The sequence below is a fragment of the Agelaius phoeniceus genome, chromosome 5 (genome assembly GCF_051311805.1).
Source record: "Agelaius phoeniceus isolate bAgePho1 chromosome 5, bAgePho1.hap1, whole genome shotgun sequence".
NCBI lineage: Eukaryota > Metazoa > Chordata > Aves > Passeriformes > Icteridae > Agelaius > Agelaius phoeniceus.
Genome location: NC_135269.1, coordinates 73,338,216 through 73,364,335, shown reverse-complemented (window position 1 = coordinate 73,364,335; position 26,120 = coordinate 73,338,216). Strand labels below are relative to the sequence as shown.

Here is a 26,120-nt window from a genome sequence, read left to right as displayed (position 1 = left end):
TGTGGAAAGTGATTTCCCTTTGGTCCTGCAGCCCAATGCCTCCCTGTTCGAGGCCTGCTGCAACGAGCGCATCCAGCAGTTCGACGACAACGAGGAGGAGGAGGATATCTGGGAGGAGAAGGACATCTCCTATGCCACCCAGGTCAAGTCCAGGACACGGTAAGGTGAAAGCAGAGCTCTGATTTTCCCCCTGCTGCTGGGAATCTGCACATTTCAGTCCAGGCCAGGAGGAATTCCTTGGGTTTTGTGTGATTTTGGGGCTGTGAGGTTTTGTCTGACACAACCCTGAGCACTTTCCCTGCCACTTGTGTTGGGGGTTCTCCTGAACTGGAAACAGATCCAGTTCAAGGGAATTCATTAACAATGGGAACACCTAATTAATGAGTCTTCCATCAAACACATTAAAAACCCCCACCCTTAGTGTGAAACACTTGGAATTTGCTCCTTCTCTCATCCTTGGAGAGGAGGAGGAGGAGGAGGAGGAGGTGAGACGGAGGGGAGTGGGCAGAACATTCTTTCTCAGAACATTCAAATCAGAAAAGTGAGAACAAGAGGCCTCCCAGGGGCATCTCGGGCTTTGAAATAATTTTTCATCCCTTTGACAGAGCCACTCATTAAAATAAAGTTATTTCCATAATTCCCAATCTGCAGTGTGATCAAAGGAAACGGAGAAAACATCCAAGGCTTCCCTGTGTCCTTGCCAAGCATGAACAGCCTCAGGTCCTGCCTGGGCACAGGGTGGGCTCCACACCAGTGTCTGTCCCCTCTCTGGGCACTGGTTTGTGTGGTGTCCCCAGCCCTGGTCTGTCCTGCACCTCCAGGGAATGCTGGCAGCAAAGCCCTCAGGAATCTGGGGGAATCCCTCTGAGCACCCACGATTGCCCTGAGCAGTTGGGGGAAATATTTTGGGGGAAGCAACCGTGGCAAAGGCTCTGGGCTGTTTCCCCAGGGACAGGGAGGAGGAGCTGAGGGGTCCAGGTGTGGCTCATTCCCAGTTCCCGTTCAGGTTTGGAGCCTCACAGACGTCAGAGAGCTCCAAGAGTGACCTGGAGAATGGGGACCACGACGGCAGCGTGGACTCAGAGGAGGAGGAGGAGCGGCCACCACCGCCCTCCCCACACAAGGGCAGCACCCCAGAGCAGAAGGACTCAGACTCCTGCCAAGGTACCGGGCTTGGGAGAGCATCCCTGGGGCTGCAGGGATCACAGCAGCACTCACACATTGCCAGCTCCTCTGGGCAATCCCCAGTTCCTCCTGGCCAGGGGAAACGGGAATGTCAGGGCTCACCTTGTGCCTCTGGAGTCTCTGGAGCTGCAGCCCTGCCCCAGTACAGCCCTTGTGCCAGGCAGCCCCACAGGGAGAATCCCAGGGAAAGAGTCCCTGCCCATGGCAGGACTTGGAATGAGAGGAGCTGTAAGGTTCCCTCACACCCAAGCCATTCCATGGTTCTGTGGCTCTCTGAATCCCAGCTCCTTCAGTGCAAATCCCAATCAAAGCAGCAATGCAGGAATGTGACCTGAACTCTTCCCATCCCAGGACAGGAGTTGTGTGCCCACCTTTGCCAGGTGTCTCCACACCCTCATCCCTGCCTGTTCTCCTGCTTTTCCAGCTGTGCTTTGCCTGTGGCAAACCCATCCCTACAGTGACTGGAGCAGGAGTGCAGAGGGACTGGCTTTTCCTGGAATCCCAGGAAAGGGATCTCAAAGCCCCTGCAGTGCCACCCTGTCATGGCAGGGACACCTCCCACTGTCCCAGGCTGCTCCAGCCCCAGTGTCCAGCCTGGCCTGGGGCACTGCAGGGATGCAGGGGCAGCCCCAGCTGCTCTGGCAATTCCAGCCCAGCCCCTGCTCACCCTCCCAGACAGGAATTGCTTCCTAAGACCCCGTTTAAACCTGGGGCTGGAAGCCATTCCCTGTGTCCTGTCCCTCCAGGCCCCTGTACATTGTCCTTTTCCATTTTGTCTGCTCCCTTCAGGTGTTTTCACAACTCTCTGTGTAAATGACACCATGAGAATGCTGGACACACACGGTGCTGTTAGCAGAACAATTCCAAGGGACAAAACACTTTCCCAACCATCCCTTTTTCCACACTTTTTGAGTTCTATACCATTTTTTTCTCTGGGTGCTGCCTTTGTGTTGTCACTCTGAGCACCAGGCAGGATTATCCCAGGTTCCTGCTCTCTGCACCCCTTTGGAAGTGTCAGATAATTCCAGTCCATTGGGAAGAGCCAGTATGAACCTTCCAGTTCCAGTGGGCTCTCTGTGTGGCAGCCCAGTCACCCTGTGCAGATTCAGTTGGAATTTGGGATCATTTTTGGGGATACAGCCTCGAGGGGGCTCTCCTGCCTGGTTCTGTTCCTGCAGAGCTCTGCAATCCTCCCTTTTCCCTAAGCTAAGGAAAAATGCTATTCCAAAGATGGGATTTGTAGGACTGGAGGTTGGAAGTGGGACTAGAAGTGGAAGGGGGTTCTGGAGGAGGAATTGTCCAGGACTGTGAAAAAAGCAGTGGGTGATTTTTAGGATCTTAAATATTGGAATCCATTGAGCAGTTCTTTACCTGAAACCCAACCATTGGAGATGGAGATGGGACCTTTTGGCAGGGAACTGAGGGACTTGGAGCTGGGAATCACTGGCTTGGGGGATGAAGCCACCCCTGGTGTCATTTGTCTCCATGGGTGCCTCTCCTGGGGATAAACATCTGCAGAGGGATTTCTGTGGGACGCAGGCGGGTGGGGAAGGGGGGCCCTGGGATGGGTCCCTGTGTCCCTGGGATCCCAGAGGTGTTCCTGGGATGCATTGGGATGTCCCTGGGATGCCCGTGGGATCCCAAGGATGTTCCTGGCCTAGGTTGCTGTGTCCCTGGCATGTTCCTGGGATGTTCCTGGGTTAGGTTACTGTGTCCCTGGGATCCCAGGGGTGCTCCTGGGCTGGGTTACTATGTCCCTTCGATCCCTTGGGTGCAGTTGGGATGTCCCTGGGATGTCCTTGAGCTGGGTTGCTGTGTCCCTGGGATCCCTGGGATGTTCCTGGGATGGGTTGCTGTGTTCCTGGGATCCCAGGGGTGTTCCTTGAGCTGGGTTGCTCTGTCCCTGGGATCCATGGGATCCCTGGCATGTCCCTGGTCTGTCCCTGGGATCCCAGGGGTGTTCCTCGGCTGGGTTGCTGTGTCCCTGGGGTCCCTGGCATGTCCCTGGCATGTCCCTGGCTGCCTGCAGTGTCCCTGGGGTGCTCCTGGCCGGCTGAGGCCGGGCTGGCACCCAGGCTGTGGTGTCCCTAGGGGCTGGCTGGACGGCCGTGTTCGAGCCCGCGGGCCCCACGCCGCCCGTGGCCATGGACGTGGGCTCCAGCGTGTGGGACTCGGCCGCCCCGCAGAGCAGCGCCCCGGAGGAGAAGGGCTGGGCCAAGTTCACAGACTTCCAGCCTTTCTGCTGGTAAGAGCCATGGAATCCCAGCTCCCCTGGGGCTTGGGAAGCGGGCAATATTTGGGGTACGTTTTGATGGAGTGCCTGGCTGCAATCCTTTCTTCTTCCCCTTCCCATCGCTTCCCTTTTATTGTTTAATGCTGTCTGATGATCCTGGATCAGGGCTCCTTTGTGCTTCCCACTGCTTCCCAGTGCTCCTGACTGGGGTGGGACACAGCCCTGCTTTCTGTGTCCTCACTGGGGTAGAAAACCAGGAAATAAGGTTTAGAGAAATTCACAGTAGTGATGGGAAGGAAGAGCAGGGCTGGTGGCTGCTCCTGGGGCTGTTGGGAGGCTCTGGGATGATCCTGGCTCCGTGCTCAGGGCTCTTCCCTCCCCAGCTCCGAGTCCGGCCCTCGCTGCAGCTCCCCCGTGGACACCGAGAGTGGCGGCACCGACGGGACCCCGGCGCAGGGCCAGGACAAGAACTGTGAGTGACACTGGGCCACACGGGGAGCTCTCAGCCCTGGGAGCTCTGCATGGAGCCCCTGGGGCAGGAGAAACCTCCCTGCAGGGCCCCTGCTCTGAGCATTCCCTGCGGGGTCAGTGAGCGAAACAAAGGCAGAGATCCCCAGGGTTTGTTGGGACAGTGTCAGCAGGGAAGGGATGGAGCTGCAGTGGGGTGGAACTGATATCACAGGCACACTTCATTTATCCCTGGAAGTGTCCCAGGCCAGGCTGGACAGGGCTGGCAGCACTCTGGGACAGTGGAAGGTGTCCCTGCCCATGGTGGCACTGAGTGGGCTTTGAGATCCTTCCCACCCAACCCATCCCACGATTCCCAGACCATCTGCAGTGGTTGCAGGCCCTGTTTGACCCCTCAGGCTGGTCCAGGCAGCTTTCCCGAGGTTCCAGTGTGGGCTCTTCCTCCCCCAGCCAGCACTGCTGCCTCTCCCTGTGTGTGGAACGCGTGTGGGACACGGAAGGCACCGCTGGTGGCCTTGGACAGCAGCTCCTCGGGCAGCTCCGAGAGCGACGATGACGACGACGACAAGGCCAAGGCTGGCACGGAATCCACAGCCACGGCACAGGAGCCCAGCAAGGACAGGGCAGCTCCCTCCAGGTGGGAAGGGATCTGCGTGGGCTGGGATGGCCCCTGGGCTGGGATGGCCCCACGTGGCTCCAGTGTCCCTTCTCCTGTGGGCTCCATCCCCTGGGAGCAGGTCCTGCCCTGGCATGGCACAGGGGGCTGAGGGACATATTTAGCACAGGTTATTCCAAGGATATGGGCCACTCCAGTGTCACAGGAGCATCTCTGTCCCTGTCCTTTGAGCCACTCCAGTGTCACAGGAGAATCTCTGTCCCCATCCTTTGGGCCACTCCAGTGTCACAGGAGCATCTCTGTCCCTGTCCTTTGGGTGCTCCAGTGTCACAGGAGCATCTCTGTCCCTGTCCTTTGGCCACTCCATTGTCACAGGAGCATCTCTGTCCCTGTCCTTTGAGCCACTCCAGTGTCACAGGAGCATCTCTGTCCCTGTCCTTTGGGCCATTCCAGTGTCACAGGAGCATCTCTGTCCATGATCTGGGGTCAGACCCGGGGCAGGATCTGGGTAGGATCGCTCGGAAAAGAGGAGTAAAGGCTCCCATGGGATCCTCCTGCAGCCATGGGGGGAAGGTTTAACCCACTCAGGTTCTTGTTTTCCCCAAAGTCATTCAATGATAAAAGCACCAGGAAAGGCTGGAGCAGATGCAGGGATTGGGCAGGTTTGTAAGAGTTGGATCCTCAATCCAGCCTGCTCCAATCACAGGGGATGAGCTGCTGCCCAGCCCAGTCAGCATCTGCTGCATCCACAGAGATTTTACTCAGTTCTAAGATTCTGAGGTTTTTCCTCATACTCTTCCATGGATTTCCTTGTGTTTTTTACCTGAGTCCTTGGGTTTGTGCACCTGACTCAGGACCAGGAGTTTCCTTCAGCAATGCTTGGTGACAGCTTGGGGTCGTCCCTGGGTGTGCTCAGCCAGCAGCAGCTCCTGGGGGCCTGGGGCTGGGAAACCACTGGGATTGCAGAATTCCCTGGAATTAGGGCAGGAGCTATCCCATTGTCTGTTAGGTTGGAAGCAGCTTATTCTGAGAAATGCATTAATTGTGATAATTACATTAATTCTGATAAATACGGCTGATTTTGATAAATGCATTAATTCTGATAAATGCAGTTAATTTGGATAAATGGATTCATTTTGATAAACACAGTTAATTTTGATACGTTTCAGTTTGATAAATGCATTAGTTCTGAGAAATGCATTAATTCTGATAAATGCACTCTCTGTGCCTGGGAATGGCCTGGCTCTGGCTTGGTGGGAAGGCACAGCAGTTCCAGCTGTGCTGAAAGCAGCCTCTCCTTCTCTTGGATTGTGTGGAGTTGAATCCATTGGATCTGATCCAAAGGGTGCTCCAGGTGCTTTTCCTGCCCTGGCCCATGGTGTGGGCACAGCAGGACCTTGCCTGGGGCTGGCTGGGTTCCCAGTAGGATCAGGGAATGTCCTAAACTGGACTCACAGGCTCGTTGGCCCAACTGCCCAGGACAGCCCAACAATCCCAGAGTTGTCCAGATGTTCCTGGGGCTCTGGAGCCGTGCCTATTCCCTGGGGAGCTGTTCCTGTGTCCATCTTCCTTGAGGTGTTCTCACCTCTTCCCTGCTTTCCTGGCAGGAGGGAAGTGTTTGTTCCTGGTTTGGCACATGGGGAATGTTTTCCTCTCCAGACAAGTGTCTGTAGCACATTCCATAGGGACAAAGCTTCCCAAACCTGCTGCCTTTGCCTGCCTGCTGATTCCAGTGTGGCAAAGAGCACCCAGGGCCTCCCCTAACAGGTGCCTGTGGCTCTCCACAGCTGTGTCCATGGCCAGAGATCCCAGGGGAGCTGTGGGAGGACAGGGGCGGTGCCACAGCTGGGACTGGAGCTGCTCCAGGCCTGGGCTTCCAGTGGGAATCACCACCCAGAGCCCTCCCAGTGGCCTCAGCTCTCCCAGACCACTCTGCCTGCAGTGGGAATGTCCATTTCTTACCACATTCCTTAGTGATTCCAGGGAAATCAGGAACATTTTGGAGTCATTCTGTGGGTTGTGACTCTCTTCCAAGCACTTCCCCAAAACCTGCACCAAACCCCATTCCTGTTGCTGTAGGGGCAGTTTTTCCATCCCCTTGTGCCCCTGGAATAACTGGAATCCACACAGGGATCTCTGATTCTCCTTGGAGCTGCTCAGGGACTCAGGGTTTTCCTTCCCCTTGTCCCTGGAATCCACGTTGGAGGTCTTTTATCCTTGGAGCTGCCCAAGGCCTCTGTGGATTCCATGGAGAACCAGATGTTGCAGTCCAGTGAATCCTCCAGATGTTCCACCCTCTGTGAGCCCCATCCCATCTCCCCAGCTCCTTGGGGAGATGCAGCTCAGGAATTGCTCTCAGCTCCCCAGTTTGGATCCTGCTGCCCAGGGAGGTTTGGGGTCCCACCTCAGGGGTGTCCAGGGGACAACAGGACATCCCACACAAACTCCTTGTTTGGGTTGTGTCACCCCTGGGTGACAGGGGTGTGTGTCCAGCTGGGATTTTCCAGGAGCCCAGGGAAGGCAGAGAAATTCCTGAGCCCCCATGGGTGCTCAGGTAACTCTGGAATCCTCCTGCCCTGGAAACTTAAGGGACTGGGCTTCAAATATTTCTGAGCTATGGAAATGTTGAGCTCCAGTTTTTTGTGTGGGAAGTGTTTTTTTCCAGTGACATTCCTGGGAACACAGCTCCATCCGTGTCTCTCCAAGGTGTATTTTGGTACTTCTGAGGAGCTTGTGAGCCTGGAGAAAAAGGAATGTTTGGATCTCATTATTCCTCATTCTAATGGTTTTTTTCAAGAGAAGTGCTCCAGAAATAGAACCTCAGTCTCCAATCTCCATCACATGTCCAATTATCCAGCTGGGATTATTTTATTCCATAAACTCCCCCAGAGCCAGTGACAGGATTCAGCTCAGCCATCTCCAGCTTTTCTCCCTTTTGTGGAGGTTTGCTCTGGGAGAGAGGGAGAAAGAATTGTTCTGGATGGAAGCTGGGAAGAAAACATTCCTGGGGCAGCTCATCCTCTGCCTTGGAAGCCAAAAAATGGGATGTGCACAGAAATCCCTTCTCCAGCTGCAAATCTGGGTGGGTTTATTCCAAACAAGAGATTGGGAGGGTTTGCTCCTGCAGTTCTCCTTTCCCAGGATTTGAGCTTTGGTTGTTGGTGCCTCACTGGGGACATTGTCCCTCAGGTGGCACATCCATGGTCCCTGGAGTGCCTTCAGCATGTTTGGATTCTGGACATCCAATCCCTGGGGGTTTTCCTCCATGGGGTTTTAGGATCTACCCCTAAACCCAGGATTTTCTGTGTGTCCCAGAAGCCTGAGGAGCCCCTTGGGCAGAGCCTGTGGAGCAGAGCAGGGTCTGTGTCCGTGCCCGAGCAGAGGGGGCTGTGCCATCCCAGCAATGGCAGTTGGAATGGTGCTTTGGAGCTCTCAGACTGGACTTGCAGCAGGAGTTGGGAATGCCTCTCTCCAGGAGCTGTTCTGGTGTGTCCTGTTGGGTTTGGGATCTGGAGCCTCCAGGATTTGTGCCCGCTGATTTGAATCCCAGCTTATTGCCAGTTCTCATTCCCAATGGGATCTTCAGGCCTTTGTGAGGAGAGCAGGAGGAATTTTGTTTTCCCCATTGGAATTCGAGCCCCATTCCAGCCCCATTCCTGCTTTTCCCGTGGGCTGAGCTCCACTGAGGCGTCCCTGCCCTCTCCTGCAGTGGCTCTGACGGAAAGGCTCCGGAGACGCTTCCCGCGGCTGACGCCCCCCGTGCCCGGAACAGCGCGGCCACGCACACGGACGGGCACCAGAGAGTGGCCACTGCTGTCACAACTGCCACAGAAACGGCCACGAGAGACAGGTGAGGCCACAATCCTGGCATGGCTGGGTGGGGAGGGACCCCAGAGCCCCTGCAGTGCCACCCCTGCCGTGGCAGGGCCACCTCCCACTGTCCCAGGCTGCTCCAGCCCCAGTGTCCAGCCTGGCCTGGGGCACTGCCAGGGATGCAGGGGCAGCCCCAGCTGCTCTGGCAATCCCAGCCCAGCCAGGAATTCCTCATTGCCAAGATCCCATCCCTGGCTGCCCTCTGGCACTGGGAGCCATTCCCTGGGTGCTGTCCCTGCAGGCCTTGGCCCCAGTCCCTCTGCAGCTCTCCTGGAGCCCCTTCAGGCCCTGGAAAGGGCTCTGAGCTCTCCCTGACTGAGCATTCCTAACTCAGCCTGCCCTCGAGTTGGAGATGCCCCATCCCTCTGATCACCTTGGAAGGGGTTGGAAATAGACAGCTTTTAGGTCTGTTCCCACCCAGGCCATTCCCTGATTCCACATTGGTTTTCCCTGTAATATTCCATGAGGCACTGGGGGAGTTTCTCCACAGGGAGCTGAGAACACCTCACTGCACAGACAGAACACAACCGGGGGGGGCTCAGGTCCCGGCAGAAGGGCGTTCCCAGGAGGAATGAGGGCAGCGTTGGGAGCTCTCCTGGCCTGTGCCATGTCCCTAAGGCTGCTCCCTGGTGTCCCTGCAGGAGTGACGAGGCCTTGCCCTGCGCCGAAGCCACGTTGAACGGCCCCGCTTGATGCCGCCGCCGCCCTGGGACGTGTGTGAGCCAGGCCAGGCTGCTCCCTGGTGATGCAATTTGTCAATTCTTTTTTTTTTTTTTTTTTTCATTTTAATTTTATTTTTTAATAAATGCTGCATTGATGAGAGCGAGCTGGCGTTCAGGACCAGACACGCAGATCCAACAGCACCGATCCGTTCGGAAAGACACTCGGCATTGTCGAAATGTAGCATTGAGTTCAGTCCTCACGGGAATGACAGGCTCTTCCCAAGCCTTCTGCCTGATTTGAGTTGTCCCCTTCCCCGTGCCCCTGGTTTTTGTTTTGGATTTGGGGTTCAGTGCTGTTTTCCCAGTGTTATTGCACACAGTATTCAGCTTCTCTTGGGAAGGTAGCAGGTCCAGCGGCGGCCGGGGCCAGCGCACAAATCCCGCAGCCGTGTGACCAAAGTTCCTGATGGAGCTGTCCTCGGGCAGCCTTTGCACCGCTTTGTAGAGCAATAAAGCCTTACCAGAAACATTTCACAGGAGAGGAGGAATGCCAACACTTCCGTGGGGGGAGCAGGGAGGGCTTGGATTGGGTTGGCAGGGCCGAGGCCGGGGTTGTCCCCGGCCGGAGCTGGGGAGTGACGCTGAGGCCCAGCTGTCCAGGGAACGGGATGTCCCTGCATTCCAGCGCTGCTCCGGGCTCTCCATGGACACGTGCTGGGTCAGGGCAGGGGCTGGGGCAGAGGTGGCCTCTCCTGCCAATGTCCGTGCTGGCCGCAGGGGACCCTGCCCACGAGGAGGTGACCAGGGCTTTGCTGGCTCTTTGGAGACTGAATTAATGTATTTGCAAATGATGATGGAAAGCCTTTTTCTGTTTGTTTTGTTCTGTTTTTAAAGTTTTTAATGGATGCAGGAACAGCAACACTTTTGCACTTTGTACCTGGTGATGACAGCGTTGGGGAAGGGCATGGGAGAGCCCTGGGGGACATCCGGATCCCTCAGGGGGGATGGGAGAGCAGGGCCAGGTGAAGGGAGCACCTGGAGCTGGGATATGGCATGTGGGACATGGGATATGGGATGTGCCCAGGCTGGAGCTCACTGCCAGCCCAGCCTGGGGGGCACATGAGGGGCACTGGGGTGGCTGAGCTGGAACCCCCAGCATGTGGAATCCTGAGAAACCCTCCCTTTGGAGCAAAGGCTGGAGCTTGGCACACAGGGAGCCAGACTGCTGCTTTGGGATGATTCCTGAGGGTGGGAAGGACCTCGCACTCCCAACAGGCAGAAATCCCTTCCCTGTGCTGTGGTGTCTGCTGGTGGGATGTGCTCGGTGGGCAGGGAGGGCAGGGGGGGAGCCAGGTGTTGCCACTGTGAGGCTGCTCTGCTGGGTCCAAGGGCACCATTCCCACAGCCCTGGCTCAGCCCTGTGTGCCCAGGTCAGTTCTGCTCGTAGGGAAAGGGCTGGATCCAGGAGCTGGGGTGCTGAGATGGCTGGGATCCTGCAGGGTCCTGGGGCTGTGGGCCACTCGTGTGCTGCTGGCAGGGCTGGGCTGTCCCCCAGCCCCAGTTCCATGGGAGGCAGGTGGTGCAGGGCTCTTGTTCGGGAAGTCTTCACTCGCTGCGTGTAATTTAAAATTAATAATTTAAAGTTAATTGCACTGGGAGGGAAAAAAATCTCACTTTGTGCTTTGCTTCCCCCGCTTGGTGTTCAGGAATCAATCCCGCTCCAGCCAGGACTCTCAGACAGGATCAGTGGCTTTGAGGTCCTGATTGGAGACACATTAAAGTCTTAATTTTCCAAGGATTGGTGCTAGAGTTCTGCTGGACATCGGGCATCCTTGGGGCCCCAGAGCTGATTCCATGGGAGCTGAAGGATCCATGTGCTGGTACAGCCTGGCTGGATCCCAGGGGATGCCAGGGTGCTCTTCCAGCCTGTTCCCTGTGCCTGCCCCAGGGGCAGCTGTGCCCAGATCTGTGTGGGATCAGGGATGAGGGGAATGTCCTTGGCAGGCACAGCTGGATCATCCTTCCAGCTCAGATCCCTTCCCATGGGAGCTGTGCTTTGGGTGGGCTCTGAGGGACAGGACAGGGCCTCCACCCCCGGGCTGCTGAGCTTTGGGAGCAGAGATTCCACCTGGACAGGGATGGGGCAGCAATGACCCCGTCCCCAGAGCTGGGGCTGGCTGTGCCTTCTGCTGCAATTCCAGCCTGGCATTCCTCAGCTTTGGCTTTGAGTCCCTGCGTGTCAGTGAGAGCTTTAATAATAATAATTATATTAATAATAATGATTATAATAATAATAATATCCTTGGGCATATCCACATCCGAACACAGCTCGTTACCAGGGCTCATTAGTGGGTTAATTTATTACTTAGTGCTGAGACACATCACTGGGGCTTGGTCAGACCTGTGGAGATGCACAAATTCCATGGGTTGGGTGCCTGTGGATGATCCCTCCACGGCTGGGATTGAGGCTCTCAGTTCATTCCACTCTCCACTTCCCTGGGCTTGTTCTTCCCACCAGCCAGGGCCTGATCCTGGCCTGGCTCCAGTGGTTTTGTGGGGATTCCAGGAATGGGAAATCCTTCTGAAGCAGAGCTTCCAGTCCCTCTGGAGACACAGCGGGTGTGGAGGGAGGCTTGGAGTGCCCCACTTGGGGTTTTCCTTCTCCCTGTGCTCCAGGGAAGGGCTTCCCAGGGCTGGAGCAGGATCTCTTGGCTTCTGAGCATGGAATTCCCTGTCCCCCTTGTCCCCTCATTGCCTGGCCCTGCTGGGCTCAGTGCCCAGGTGATGAAGGCTCCCTCCAAGTCCTGCTCCGTGCTTCCCTCCTGCCTCGTGCTTGGAGTCTCCCATAATCACAGGTGCCCCTGGGGCTGCTGAGGGTGTGGGTGGACACAGATCTGTGTCATTCCATGGATGTTCATACACACACTTGGATCTCGTGAGAAGCCTGGGAAGGGGGCACGGGGAGCACAAGGAGCTGGGTTTTTATCTCCAGGCTCAAGACCCAAAGCAGCAAGGGCAGGTTCTGGGGGGTGGTTCTGGAATGTTCCGTGCAGTGGCTCTGCCTGCCTGGGCATTGCTGTGGGGATCTGGTGATCCCGCTGTGCCAGCTGCTCCACACTGGGATGGGAGGGAAGGGGGCTCCTGGGCACAGTTAGAGCCGAACCTCATCCCTTTGGCCAGTCCTGGGGAATCCCTGGATCATGGCACACCTGTCCTGGGTGGGATGTGGGAAGAAAGGGCTCCTTGGGGATGGGAAACCCCCCTGGTGCTGGGAGTGTCCCCATCCCTGTCCCATTGGGTGCCCCTTCCCAGTGTCCCTGGCCCTGTGGGGGCACCGGGTGCAGAGTGAGGGAGGGAGCAGAGCTGGAGGGTGGGAATCCCAAATCCCAGTGTGTGTGTGGAGCTGTGATCCCATGGCACATGGAGCCAGAGTGGCTGGGGTTGAACATTCCTGGGCTCAGGACAGGCTGGGGGTGTCCTGTACCCCCTCAACCCAGGGTTATCCAGAGGTGTGTCCAGAATTCCCTGCGTGTCCCAGGCTGGAGATCCCACTGCACCCTGGAAGGGCGGCCAGCGGGGAATATTCCCATCATTCCCTCAGCAATTCCACAGCCAAAAACTTCCCTAAAACAGAATTCCCTCTCCTCTTGAGGCAGACAAAATCCCAGGTGTTTGTTGGGGTCCTGTGTCCTCAGCAAAGCCCAAGGGAATTTCCCCAAGTGTCCCAAGGCTTTGCTGTCCCTGGGATGGAATCCCAAGGTTCCAGCACAAGGTTTCATCAAGAACATCTCTTTGGAGAGCTGCAGGTGTGCAGGGAATGGAAACCCTGGGGGTGCAGATTGGAAAAAAAAGAAAAATACCAAAAAAGTTACCAAAAAAAAACCCTAAAAGCCCAGTGTTGCCCTCAGTGTCTGTTCCAAAGGGCTTGGGCATCCCAGTTCCCAGACTGACCAGTGAAAGGTTTGGAGTGAAGGTGCAGGGACATTCCCAAAGAACATATCTGAAGGAAATATCATTTAAATTACTTTCTTGTTCTCCAGTGGCATCCCAGAGTCATTTTTCCCACACTGGCCAGGGAGCTGTCATTAAAATCCTGATTTATCAGTGGCAATCCTTGGAGCTCATCCCTGTGCCAGGCCTTGAAATCCCAACCCCTTGGGGATCTCCTTCATCCTGAGGGGACCTTTCTGCCCCACTGGGTGGGCTGGGAATTGATCCATTGGAAAAACCAGAACTGATCTATTGGAAAAGCCAGAGTGTGGTGCTTGGTGAAGGGCCCAGGGTGTATCCAGGGTGTGTCCAGGGTGTATCCGAGCTGAACCCGTCTTCCCACTGTCCTGTCACTCATGGACTGGCTCTGAACTGGTTTAAACTGGGGCTCACTGGGCTTGGTGCTGCCCTGAGAGAATCCCTGGTCCCCTCCTCACCAGCTGCACGTGTTGGGATTGGGAGCTCCTCCTGCCATTCCCCATTCCCGCTCTCCTGGCTCCGTACCACATTTGGGAAGCTGTTCCTGCCATGGAACATTCCCCATTCCCGCTCTCCTGGCTCCGTACCACGTTTGGGAAGCTGTTCCTGCCATGGAACATTCCCCATTCCCGCTCTCCTGGCTCCGTACCACGTTTGGGAAGCTGTTCCTGCCATGGAACATTCCCCATTCCCGCTCTCCTGGCTCCGTCCTGTGCCATTCCCTGTGCTGTCCTGTGGGGACACAGGGATGTGCCACCCTGGAATCCCGGCCGTGTCCTCAGGGAAGGGCTGGAGGCTGCTCAGTGTCCAGGCTGGGACACCTGGGACCCTTGGAATGGGGTGTGCTGCTGTGGTGTATCCATGGAAACTCCATGGCTGGAGGGGTTTCCTTGTGACTGTTCTCCCTTTGACTCATTATCGGGATTCTTCCCTTTGCTCTGCCCGGATTGGATTTGGGATTTTGGTGTTCCCAGTCAGGAATCGGCTCTGGGATTCGGCAGTGTTAATGAGTAATAGTGAATAATTGCCTGTGTTAGTTAATGGCAGTGGCAGTGGCAGGAATGGTGCCCTTGAAGCGCTGGACCAGCTCCAGTGTTCCGTCAGTGAAGGTCTGAGATCCTTTGGAAGATGGCTTGGATCAGTTCCCGTTGGTTTCGTCCTGGGTAACGTTTCTGACTTCATCAGGAATGCTGTTGGGCTTGGGCTGAGAATGGGATTTTTGGTCTGGTTTTTCCCTCTGTGGTGGGAAGTTCCAGCAAACCCAGGAGTTTTCCAAGTGTGTTTAGGGCTGAACTTTGGGACAAGTGGAACAATTTGGCTCCTCCCCGGTGGCTTTGCTCACCTGAACCTCTCTTACCTCATCCAGGAAGGGCTTTGTGGTGTCCCAGCTCCCACCTGGATTTGTACAGAATTCCTGGTATTCCGTGGTGGTCCTCATCACCTCTCCCAGCAGTGGGATATTCCCATGGAAACTGTATTTTTGTATTTGATGCTGTTGGGAAGAGAGGGATTTTCCTCTCTCCCTGAATTCGGGGCTTTTCTGGAGGGCGGAGCCTTCCCTTCTATTTTTGATTCCCTCAGATTCCTTGGACAGATGGAAACGAGGGATAAATCCTTTCTCCTGTAATTTTGATGCTCAGAGGTAGTTTTGCAGAACTCTGTAGGAATTCTGGGAATGCTGTAGGGATTCCCCAGCGGGGGGTGGGTTTGGTGCTTTTGCAGTGAGGGCGCTGCCAGAGAATCCCCTTGGCCAGATCTCATGGATCCAAACGTGAGGATCCACAGGCACAGCAAACGTTCTTCTCTCCATGGAAATGCTTCTCCCATTCTCCTCTTTCCCAGACTGCTGCTGGAGAACCTCGAGTGGCCCCTGGGCTGCTGGGATTGTGACAGGGAATTTTGGCTGCTCCGCTCCAGAGCCCAGAGCTGGGCCTGGAGTTCCCTTGTTCTGTGGTCCTTGTGTGCCTTCCATGTCCTCCTGTGAATTCCTGGCTCCCTGGAGTCCTCTCTGGTCCTTGGAGTCATCCTTTGTTCCTTGCAGTTCCCTGATCCTCACATCTGTTCCATGGTCCTTGCAGTTAATCCCTGCTCCCTGCAGCCCTTCCCTGCTCCCTGCAGTCATTCCCTGCTCCTCAGCTCCCTCTTCCCACTCCTGGCAGTGACTTTGCATGGACACTTCAGCTCTTCCCCTGCTCCTCTCTGTGGTCCCAGGAATGTTCACACTCCAATCTGTGTCTGATTGGCCAAGGCACAATCTGGAAAAATGGGGAAAATCCCCTTCCCTTCCCTTCCCTTCCCTTCCCTTCCCTTCCCTTCCCTTCCCTTCCCTTCCCTTCCCTTCCCTTCCCTTCCCTTCCCTTCCCTTCCCTTCCCTTCCCTTCCCTTCCCTTCCCTTCCCTTCCCTTCCCTTCCCTTCCCTTCCCTTCCCTTCCCTTCCCTTCCCTTCCCTTCCCTTCCCTTCCCTTCCCTTCCCTTCCCTTCCCTTCCCTTCCCTTCCCTTCCCTTTTTCCCTGGATCCTGTTAATTTGCAGTTAATTGCTGTGTATTCATCACATCCCTGTAATTCCCATCCCTGCTCCTCCCCTCCCTCCAGACCTGCTGCAGCTTTCCCAAAAAAGGTTCTGCTCCCTCAGACACTTCCAGCTCTGAGGCCCTTGGATCCGGGAGCTGTTCCAGGGCAGGCACTGACCACACTGGTGGTTCCAAAGCAATCCAAAGCCTTGGATTTAGTCTGGAAGGAGCCACCTCTTCCCATTCCAGCTTGGATCCAGTGCTGTTCCAGCCCAGTTCACAGGAGGAGAATGTCCTGTGCTCGAGCCCTTGGATAACAATCATTCCCAATTCCCACTGTTGCGAGTGCCTTAAATCCATCCCAATTCCAACAATGGATTTCTGTTCCCTGTGCTCTTCCCTCTACACCTCACAGCTCCTTATCCCACTTAGTGCATCCCAGTATCCCAGTTCATCCCTGTATCCCAGTTAGCCCATCCCAGTATCCCAGTTCACCCATCCCAGTATCCCAGTCAGTGCATCCCAGTATCCCAGTTCATCCCTATATCCCAATTAGCCCATCCCAGTATCCCAGTTCACCCATCCCAGTGTCCCAGTTCATCCACCCCCAGTATCCCAATTCACCCATCCCATTTCACCCATCCCAGTGTCCCAGTTCACCCATCCCAGTGTCCCCACGAGCTCTGGGCAGAGCTGGATGGGATTTGGTCACGGGAACCTTCCCTGCACTTGCCCTGGGTTTGGGATGTGAGGATGCTGTTTGGGAATGGGCCCTGTCAGAATTCCAGGGAACAGAAGGAAAAGGTGCTTTGGGAACGCTCAGCTCCCGGGGTTCCCTGTGGGGCCGTGCAGGGAGAAGTTGATCCCTTCCCAGGGGATAATGGAGATCCCGTGGGAGTGGGGCTGTGGGGCAGGGAACGGGAATTCTGTGTCCATTTCCTGTCTGCCCCACAGGGATCCCAGACTCCAGCCTGGGCGTCAGAGCTGTCTCCGAGTAGGACAGAAACTGGGCTAAAAGCACCAGAAAGAAAGGATTATTCCTGATTTTCTGATGGAATGGAATTAGTGTTTAATCCCAAATATTTTATTATTTAATGGAATTTAAATGAAAACTTCTGGACCTGTAAATATTCCCCCCCTTGGAATATAAACATTCCCCTGCTGGGTCTGGGGTTTGTGGAATGGAAAGGGATTTTCTGCCAGACAGTCCCAGAGAATTCCCTGGTGAGCTTTTTCCTCTTAAAATTGTCCTCGTGTCCCCTGGCAGCCGATGGTGGCAAACACCAGGGATGCTCTGATCTCCCGAGTGGAGGGGCCAGTGCTGGGATCCAACCTTAAACCTGGGCCTGGGCACAGAGGGAGGGGCTGGAATTAGGAAATCCCTGGGGTGGGTTGGGGTTTCCCTGGCTGGGATCCCCCTTTTCCTGTTGAGGATCAAAGGAGCTGCTGCAGGGCCAGAGCAGTTGGATGGCCTGGATTCATGGCGGATTTAGGAACAGGACCTGACCCTCCAGCCCCGTTCCCAAGGGAGCCAGAACCTTTCCTGTGGGTTTCCTGTTTGGCTGAGGCTGTGACTCGAGGGTTGGACCATGGAACTGATGAGGAGAGACTTTAAATCCTCGGGATTTCAGGGAAGGAGGTGGTTGGTTTCTCCCCCAGCCTTGGGGACAGGCAGGAACATTCCAGAGGGGATGGATCCATGGAATGAGGGCAGAGGGGACACTGGGGACAGGCAGGAGCATCCTGGCAGTGGCAGCAGGAGCTGCTCTGAGCCTGTCCCTGGCTCCTCCTTCCCTCCCCACGCTCCCATTCCCAGTGTTTGCTGTAAATAGGGAATATTTATAAAAATTTATTGCAGAGATTTCTAAACTCACCCGAATCCCATTTTTCCCAGAGCTTTTGGCTTTGCTGGGATCTCCTGGAGCAGGAGATTTGCACCTTCCCAGTGGCTCCGGCGTCCGTACAACTCAATCCAGTCCCAGTCCCAGTCCCGGGTGCTGGGCAGGGCTGGGAATTCCAGGGGTCCCAGGGCTGAGAATGGAGCAACTCCTTCCCTTAATTTTATCCCTGTTCCATTTTCTCCATGTGGGAGAGGCTGTTCCAGGCTGGAGCTGTCCCAGGGTGTCCCTGGCGCTCTTGGAGGTCATGGATTTTCCCTTTTCCTTGTTTCTGTCTTTGCCTTCCATGTCTGACCCGGCTGCAGCGGCAGTTGAGGGGAATTTGGGTGGAAATGTGGAGTTTTCCAGGCATTCTCCTTGGTGTGACATTTTCCAAACCTTTCCTTTATCCCTCCCAAGTCCCGGGATCTGCAGGGCCATGGGGGGTGATCCCAGCTGGCTCATCCCAGTCCCCAGGGGTTCCCGGTGGTTTTCCCTGGTGAATTGGCTCCAGCAAATCCCTCCTTGGCTCTGCTTTCCCGCCCGGCCTCCTCCGTCCATCTGCACTCAGAGCATTCCATGTTTGCTGTTGAGTGGGAGCCTCTGGAGCCGCTTTTCCAGGGCTTTTCCAGGGCTTTTCCAGGGCTTTCCCTTGCAGGGGCTTGCCGGGAACGTTCGGCTCTGTGACTGTTAGCACAAACCATGGATTCATCCCCCGGGAGACCCCGGTGCCGCCTCCGGCCCCAGGACCCCAGACTGATCTCAAAGTGACCCAAGCCAGGCTGTTTGGTGGGAATAATTCCGGATCTCCAGGAGAGCAGGAGCTTCTGGGACCGCAGCAGTGCCTGGGGCTGGCAGGGACATCCAGGCATCTCCTGAGGGAGCAGATTCTGATCTGTGCCCATCCCGGGGGCTCCGTGCCCATCCCAGGCCGTGCCTGGCTCCTTGCCTTGGCTCATTTTGGGAAAAGGCCTTGGGAATGGCACCTCTGCCATCTCCATGTCGCGGCCGAAGCAGAGCTGATTCCAGGCTGTGGGATGGGAGCTGGAGCCTTCCCTGAGCACAGGAGATCCCATAAATCCAACAGCCCGGGCAGGGGGAGGCGCTGCTGCCGCGGGGATGGGGATTCATGGATTTGGGAAGGTTGCAGGAGGGTCCCCAGGCCGAGCCCGGATTTTCAGCGTCGCTCCGCTCCTCCTCCTCTTCCCGCTCTTCCCAAATCCTGCCGCGGTGTCCCGAGCTGAGTCTCCCTGGAAAGCTGCGCTGGCACCGGGGACATGCCCCGTTCCCGAGGGAGTTCCCGAGGGAGTTCCCGAGGGGTGGGGGTGTCCCGGCGGGAGCAGCGGGCGGGGCGGATTCGATGCCTTTCTCCACAACCACCGGCCCCGCAAAGCAATAAAACCACGGAGGGGCCACGGGGAGATCCCGGGATCCGCTCCCGGCCCGGCGCCGGGGCCCGAGGGCGATGCCAGGGGAGCCTTCTCACGATGCCAACTGCCCTTAAACTGGGATCCGGGTCTTTGTAAGCAATGTCTGTGTATTATGTGTAAATATGAGGGACAAATTTGAAATTACTGCCTTTTCCCTGTTTATTTTTCTGAGTAATTCCAGATGTACTTTAGTCTCTCTACTGTCAAAACTTTTATATTGTAAATCTGATGCTGGTGGCTTTTTCGGTTATTTTGGTTTTTGGTTTGGTTTTTTTTTTTTGGTTGTTTTTTTTTTTTTGTAAAAAAGTGACCAAAAAAGAAAAAAAAAAAAAAAAGAAAAAGGAAAAAAAGTCTGCATCTCTCTATGTTGTCAGTTTTAGGCTGTAAATTCCAACTATCAATAAAAGCTCAAAATTCACGTGCCAGTGCTGGGTTCCTCCATCCTGCAGGACACGCCCTGGGGTGTGTCACGCCCAGGGTCCCGAGGGGGCTCTGGGATGGTCGGGGCCAGGAGTGTGGCTGGACTCCTGATGGAATCATGGAATCCCCGAGGCTGGAAAAGCCCTCCCAGTCCCAGCTGTGCCCAACTTGCACCTTGTTCCCAGCCCAGAGCCCTGAGTGCCACCTCCTGGAATTCCTGGGACACCTCCAGGGATGGGCACTGCCAAGGCCTGAGCCCCTTTCCATGGGGAAATTCCTGCTGATTCCACCCTGAGGCTGCCCTGGCCCAGCCTGAGGCCGTTCCCTCTGCTCCTGTCGGGTTGGAATGGTGGCAGCCGAGCAGGAGCGGGTGGCACAGAGCGGATCCAGCATGGAACAAAGGTTCCTGTGCCAGGATCCCCCTGCCCTGTGACGCAGGAGCTGAGCCTGTCCTGTGCTGGCCCGAGGCTCTGCCCTGTTTCCCTGTGCTCAGCAAGGCAAAAGGAGCATCTCTCATATTAATTTTTTTATTAAATTCCGTTAGTTTTCTCTTTATAGAATAACCTTTTCCTCTAGGCACAAATACAATACAAGGACTCTGCATGTTTGACACAATGTACAGAAACTTCAATAATCTACAACTGCTCGGGTAAGTTACAAAACCTCCGTGTTACACCTGCACAGCCAGGATGGTACAGAGGAACGGGGCGACTGTACAAAGAGCTCTGCACTGAAATAAAACGCTGGACTTTAAAAACGAGACGGGTGGAGGGGCTGGCGGAGCTGGGGGGGTCAGTCCTGGGGGTGCTGAGGGGTCCTGGGCAGCAGCGGGGCCGCAGTGACCTCACGGTGCCCTCTGGGGTCCCCCCACGCCGAACCCCCAGTTCACACCAGTGCAGGGGCGGGGGGGCTGCAGGAGCCAGTTCGGTACCGAGAGCCACCCCCGGCACTGAGGGGCAGCAGCAGCTGGGACAGGGACAGCGGGGCTGGGACAGGGACAGCGGGACAGGAGCTGCTCCCCTGGGTCCCCCCGGGCTGGGCACAGGCAGAGCACAAAGGGGGCACCCGTGGGGGGCTGGAGGCAGGAGAGCCCTGGGGGGGGGGGGGGGGGGGGGGGGGGTGTGACCTGTGCAAAGGGGACCCTGCAGAGACCAGGTGGCACTCGCAGGGCCACTGCCCCAGCCCTGTCGCTGCCCCGTGTGCCTTCAGCCAGAGGGGACCCTCATCCCGGGGCTGGTTTGGTCCCCACGCCCCGGGAGGGGACAGAGGGGCACCCAGGAGGCCGCAGCATTTGGCATCTCCCACAGGGAATGTGCCCCCCGGGACAGCCACCTGGAGGTAGAGACCGTCCCAGCCAGGACAGGGACCCCCTGGCCACAGCCCGAGGAGCCTCCTGCCCACTGGGAGCAGAGTGGCCACAGCCACGTCCCCTCCCAGGGACACAGAGCCAGCACCTGCAGCATCTCAACATTCCCATTCCTGTGCACAGCTGGGAGCGGCTCCAGGGTGGGACAGGACACGGGATGGTCCCGGTGCTCCGTGCTGTCCCCTCTGCCATCCCCTGAGCTGCAGGGCTCTGTCCCCTCTGCCATCCCCTGAGCTGCAGGTCCCGGCTCCAGCAGGACAGGAGCAGAGCCCAGGACTCGCTCCCGGGCCGGGAGGGGCAGGGCAGGTTCCGGGGGCTCTGGCAGACATGCAGGAGGGCAGGACGAGGGGCAGGACGAGGGGGCAGCTCTGCCTCCCCCAGCAGTGTGGGGCGGGGGTGTGGGGCGCAGGAGCCTCTGCCCAGGGAGCTGGAGCGGGGCTGGGGCACACGGAGGACACGGGGTCACGACACGGCTCAGACGGGGCCGGGGGCGGGACGGGGCCCCCGCCCGCTTCAACGCGAGGAATCCCTCCCTGTGCCACCCTCCCCGGACACGCCCTGCCCGGCGGCTGGGAGGAAGGGCCGCTCCTCCTCTCCCTCAGTCCCGGGCTCGGCCTCGAGCCTGGCGCTGCCTCTGCTCCCGCTGCGGGCCCGGCAGCCGTGCCTGGAATTGTGGCTCTGCTGAGCCGGGCTCACGCGTCCGACAGGCAGCTCTGGATGCGGTCGATCCACTGCTGGGCCAGCTGCACGTCCTGGGCGCAGAAATTGTAAACTCTTTTCGTCGTCTTCAGCTGCGGGCAGAGAGAGGAGGGGCTGAGGGCTGCACCAGGGACAGCTCCGGGGCCGCGGCCGGAGCCCAGAGCGACCGGAGCTGCCCAGCACCAGCCCCGGGGACACTCACGTCGAAGAAAGCTTTCTCATCCACCGTCTTGGGGGCCCCCATGGTGGGAGTCCCCGGGGTGATGGACTCCACCTCAGCCAGGTCAATGACGCCCTTGCACTCCGTGTCCATCCGGCTGTCGTAGTACCGCAGCTGCGGGAGAGCCACGCTCAGGGCAGGGATGGGATGGGATGGGATGGGATGGGATGGGAGGGGATGGGATGGGATGGGACAGGACAGACCCCAGGGCCCACCCAGTACCTGATGTTTGGTTTTATCCAGCACAAACCACCGAGACTTCCAGGGTTTCATGAAGGCGCCTTTCTTGTACAGAGACCCCTCGTAGGATCTGCAGGGCAGGAAGGGGCCGGAACAGCAGGGTCAGGGATGGAAGCCCACCGGGACCCATATCCTGCCCCCGGGAGGGATCCCCCTCCTGCCGTCACCATTGCCAGCCCATTCCCAGCCCCGCCTGCCTGTTCTCGCTCTCGGACATCTGGAACTGGCTGTAGAGGGTGGAGGTGCTGCGGCGGCCGCCCGGCTTCCCGCTGGATGGGGTGGACGTGCTGCTGGTGTCGCTGTCCAGACTGAGGTTGAGCGTGGAGCCCACCCCGCTCTCCTGCAGGTACACGCCCAGCGAGCGCCGGTGGTGGGACAGCCCCGATGACATCAGCAGGGAGCTGGGGGTCTGCGGGACAGGGACAGCGTGAGGGGGGCTGGGGCTGAGCTCCAGCAGCAGCAGCAGCAGCAGCAGAACCATCACCACAAGCACCAGAACCAGCAGCAGCAGCACCCAGAAGCAGCACCAGCCTGCCACGCCCTGTCACACCTCTGTCATAGTCCTGTCACAGCCACTGTCACACCATCACAGCCCCATCACAGCCCTTGCCACAGCTATGCCCACACCCTGTCACACACTGTCACACCCTGTCACATCCTGTGCCTGGCACAGCGCTGTCCCCCCCGTCACCTACCCTGTTGCCCTCCTGCCGCCCCTCCGTGCGCTGGGACGCTTTCACCTTGTCCCACGTGTCCTTCCAGCGCTCCGGGACCTGCCCCAGCTCTATCTCCAGGTTTTGCAACTCCTGTGGGGGGGATTCCAGCATCAGCCCCGGAGGGGACAAACCCCCTGGGGCCGCCGTCCCTGTGCCAGGGCTCTGCCAGGTGCCATCCCCGGGGCAGGGTGCCCACCTCGAGCAGTTTGGAGATGGCGTCGGGCTCCACGCGGCTGCGGTTGTCGTAGCAGGGCCAGATGATGCGGCGCTTGCTCTGCGGGGCCGCTGTGTCCTGGCGATCCGGCTCCTCCGCCGGCTCCGGCTGCCCCTGCGCCAGCTCCCAGTCGTACGAGGGGCCCTCGGACAGCGTCTCCTCCGTGTAATAATCCCACACCTTCAGGTTGGAGATGTTGCTGTACGGCCTCAGCACCTGCGGGAGGGGTGGGGGCGGCTCAGGAAGGGCAGCGGGGCCAGGCTGGACATTCCCGGCCAGACCAAGGGGACAGCGTGTCCACATGGAGAGCTGGGAATGCCCAGCCGGGAGAGAAAGAGGATCCAGGGAGAGCTCGGAGCCCTTTCCAGGGCCTGAAGGGGCTCCAGGAGAGCTGCAAAGGGACTGGGGCCAAGGCCTGCAGGGACAGCACCCAGGGAATGGCTCCCAGTGCCAGAGGGCAGCCAAGGATGGGATCTTGGCAATGAGGAATTCCTGGCTGGGCTGGAGTTGCCAGAGCAGCTGGGGCTGCCCCTGCATCCCTGGCAGTGCCCCAGGCCAGGCTGGACACTGGGGCTGGAGCAGCCTGGGACACTGGGAGGTGGCCCTGCCATGGCAGGGGGGGCACTGCAGGGGCTCTGGGGTCCCTTCCCAGGGGACAAATCCCAGCTCCAGCTGCTCCTGCAGGGAGGATCCCAGAGTGCTCCCAGCCCCCTGCAGGTGCCCCCAACTCTCACCTCCCCGTCCTCAGGTGCGTACAGGTAGTTGAAGAAGATGGGAGCTTTCTTGTTGAGGCGGTCGATGTAATCCCAGATGGATTTGGAGAACTGCTGGCCCTTCCGCTCGCCCTTCTCCTCGTACAGGAGCCCTGGGGGACAGAGGGGACACCGGGTGTGACGGGGGCAGGGGCAGGTGCCATCCCTGGCCCCGCACGCCGCGCTCACCCAGCTCGATGCGCTCGTAGTCCGAGTCCAGCAGGAATGTCCGGAAGCGGTTGGAAATGTAGTGGTAGCTGAGGAACTTCAGGTAGTACTGGCTGAACTCGAACTCCATGGGGAACTGCAGGTGGATCTGCGGGAGAGCCCCAGGAGGGCTGGGATCAGGCACACGGGCTGGGCCCTCCCGCCTGGCCCAGGGCACACTCGGGGTTCCAGTAGGCACTGAGGGGTCCCTCTGGGTGCTGGGGATCCCACCGGACACTCACAGCCTTGGGGGCACTTGGGGGGCACTCAGGGGTCTCCCCATGTCCCTTGGGGGTCCCGTGGCCCAGGTGCCAGGGCTCACCTGGTGCACACAGTCCAGGAACTGGAGGAAGATGGGGGCGAAGCCGCTGCTCTGCCCCGCCAGGGTCTGGGCGCCGCGGTGGCTGAAGCGGTGACCGAAGGACAGCCACTCCTTCTCCACCAGCAGCCGGAAGCCCTCCAGCGTCCGGTAGTAGGGGTCGGACAGGAGCTGCACCAGGGACACCACCTGCGGGGACAGGGAGCTCCAGGGGCTGTGGGGGGACAGCCATGGTGCCACCCCAGCCAGCGCCGTGCCCTCACCTGGGTGGTGATGTCCCAGCCGTCCTCCAGACTGACCAGCACGGACGAGCCCGTGTCCAGCAGCTCCACCACCAGCACCGAGATCTGCAGGATCTTGTGGATCTGCCAGGGCAGGGCCAGGAGTGAGGAGGGCACAGGAGTTCCTGGGCTGGGTGTGGGGGCAGCGTCCCCTTCTCCGGAGTGAGGCCACGCTCGGGGGTCACAGGGGCCACCACCCTGTGCTCGGACACGGCAGCAGCAGCAGGGACAGGGGACCCTCGCCCCCTCCAGAGTGGGACCCCTCCCATGGCTCCACACTGGACCAGCCCCCCTGGGCTGCTGCCCTGGCTCACCCTGGCACTGCCCTGTCCCAGCCCCTCTGGAGCATCCCGTGGATCCTGCCTGGCATTCCTGGCTGGCAGCTCTGTCCGGCACCATGGAGCTGAGCTCTGGATTGTCCCACCCTTGTCCCTCACACCCCTCTGCGTGTCCCCAGGGTGTCCCAGTGCTGCTCTGCATAGGGCACTGGAGCCCATCCTTGCTCAGAGCCCCCAGGGGAGGGGAGGGCCCTGTCTGTGGGTGCCTGACCTGGGACAGCCACTCCGAGTCCTCCAGGGAGCGCAGGTAGGCCACGCTGGGGTCGCTGGAGGGGCAGCCGGGCACGCAGGCCTTCATCAGCTTCTTGAAGCTGGCCTTGACCTGGCGCACGTCGAACACCTCGATGGGCACCACCTCCCAGTGCTGCAGCGGGTCCGGCTTCACACCCTGCAGGGGACAGCATGGCCTGGGCTGCCCTGGGCTGGCCTGAGCCACTGCCACCATCAGGACCAGGGAATTCTCTGGACTGGAAAAGCCCTTGGAGACCGTGGAGTCCAACTGTTCCCCAGCACTGCCAAGGCCACCACTGACCCTGTCCCCAAGTGCCACATGCACACATCCTTGAAATCCCTGCAGGGATGGGCACTCCAAAGCTCCCTGGGCAGCCTCTGCCAAGGCCTGAGCCCCTTTCCATGGGGAAATTCCTGCTGATTCCACCCTGAGGCTGCCCTGGCCCAGCCTGAGGCCGTTCCCTCTGCTCCTGTTCCCTGGAGCACAGCCCGACCCCCCCGGCTGTGCCCTCCTGGCAGGGACTTGTGCAGAGCCACAAGGGCCCCCTGAGACTCCTTTGCTCCAGGCTCAGCCCCTTCCCAGCTCCTTTGACCGCTCCTGGGGCTCCAGCCCCTTCCCAGCTCTGTCCCTCCCCAAGGTGGCAGTGCAGGGTGTGTGTCACCTTCAGCTGGGACTTGTCCCCGATGATGTAGAGCGAGGCGCGGTGCTGCCGCAGGAAGGAGGGCTCGGCGGGGGTCCCGTTGTGCTGTGTCCCCAGCAGGTCCTTCCCCGCCAGGCGGGACCCAATCTCCACGTTCAGGGCGTAGCTGCTCATGCGGCCGCTGGCCCGGATGCTGCCCCACTTCCCTGCGGGACCGGGGCCGGATCAGGGCGGGGCCGGGGCTCGGGGGCTGACAGCCCCACGTCCCCAGCCGGGGACCGAGCTGTCCCCGCAGCCCGGCCCGGGGGGCACATGCCAGGGAGGTGCTGGGCACCAGGTTTGCTTTGGCTCCTTCTCCCTCTGGGTGCTGCAGGAATTCCTGCCCGCTGGATTCCGGCCCCGTTGGCTCCGTGTCTCGTCACTGGCACTGTCACACCCCACTCCAGCGTAACCGGGACCTGCCACCTGCACCACGGCCCTGCCCGCTGTGCCACAGCCCTGCCACCAGCTGCGCCCCGCCCCGGCACCGCTGCCCCGCACCGCAGAGCCCAGGAGCCCAAAGCAAACCTGGCGAGGCTGCCCGGTACTTACCGTGCCCGTGGCACACCTGGAGCAGCGGGGGCTCGGGGGGTTACTGGGGTTACTGGGCATT

The 26,120-nt window shown here is 58.6% G+C and overlaps 2 protein-coding genes across 9 annotated transcripts in view; one reads left to right on the top strand and one right to left on the bottom strand.

The window, feature by feature from the left end:
• Positions 1–19,242, top strand: part of PPP6R2 (protein phosphatase 6 regulatory subunit 2) — a 68,513-nt gene extending 49,271 nt beyond the window's left edge. For all 3 annotated transcript variants that reach the window (XM_077179344.1, XM_054631172.2, XM_077179343.1), the window contains 7 exons: positions 32–159; positions 1,007–1,164; positions 3,277–3,430; positions 3,802–3,890; positions 4,337–4,523; positions 8,212–8,352; positions 9,017–19,242. In XM_077179344.1, coding sequence (XP_077035459.1) covers positions 32–159; positions 1,007–1,164; positions 3,277–3,430; positions 3,802–3,890; positions 4,337–4,523; positions 8,212–8,352; positions 9,017–9,068 — 909 coding nt within the window. In that variant the 3' untranslated portion in view covers positions 9,069–19,242. The remainder of the gene's footprint in view (positions 1–31; positions 160–1,006; positions 1,165–3,276; positions 3,431–3,801; positions 3,891–4,336; positions 4,524–8,211; positions 8,353–9,016) is intronic.
• Positions 19,243–19,757: 515 nt separating this feature from the next.
• Positions 19,758–26,120, bottom strand: part of SBF1 (SET binding factor 1) — a 62,958-nt gene continuing 56,595 nt past the window's right edge. For all 6 annotated transcript variants that reach the window (XM_077179340.1, XM_077179341.1, XM_054631169.2 and 3 more), the window contains 12 exons: positions 25,490–25,674; positions 24,808–24,984; positions 24,241–24,342; positions 23,981–24,166; positions 23,641–23,767; positions 23,434–23,564; positions 22,682–22,915; positions 22,465–22,575; positions 21,967–22,178; positions 21,752–21,839; positions 21,512–21,643; positions 19,758–21,401 (listed from right to left, as the gene is read on the bottom strand). In XM_077179340.1, the coding sequence (XP_077035455.1) occupies positions 21,303–21,401; positions 21,512–21,643; positions 21,752–21,839; positions 21,967–22,178; positions 22,465–22,575; positions 22,682–22,915; positions 23,434–23,564; positions 23,641–23,767; positions 23,981–24,166; positions 24,241–24,342; positions 24,808–24,984; positions 25,490–25,674 (1,784 nt within the window). In that variant the 3' untranslated portion in view covers positions 19,758–21,302. The remainder of the gene's footprint in view (positions 21,402–21,511; positions 21,644–21,751; positions 21,840–21,966; positions 22,179–22,464; positions 22,576–22,681; positions 22,916–23,433; positions 23,565–23,640; positions 23,768–23,980; positions 24,167–24,240; positions 24,343–24,807; positions 24,985–25,489; positions 25,675–26,120) is intronic.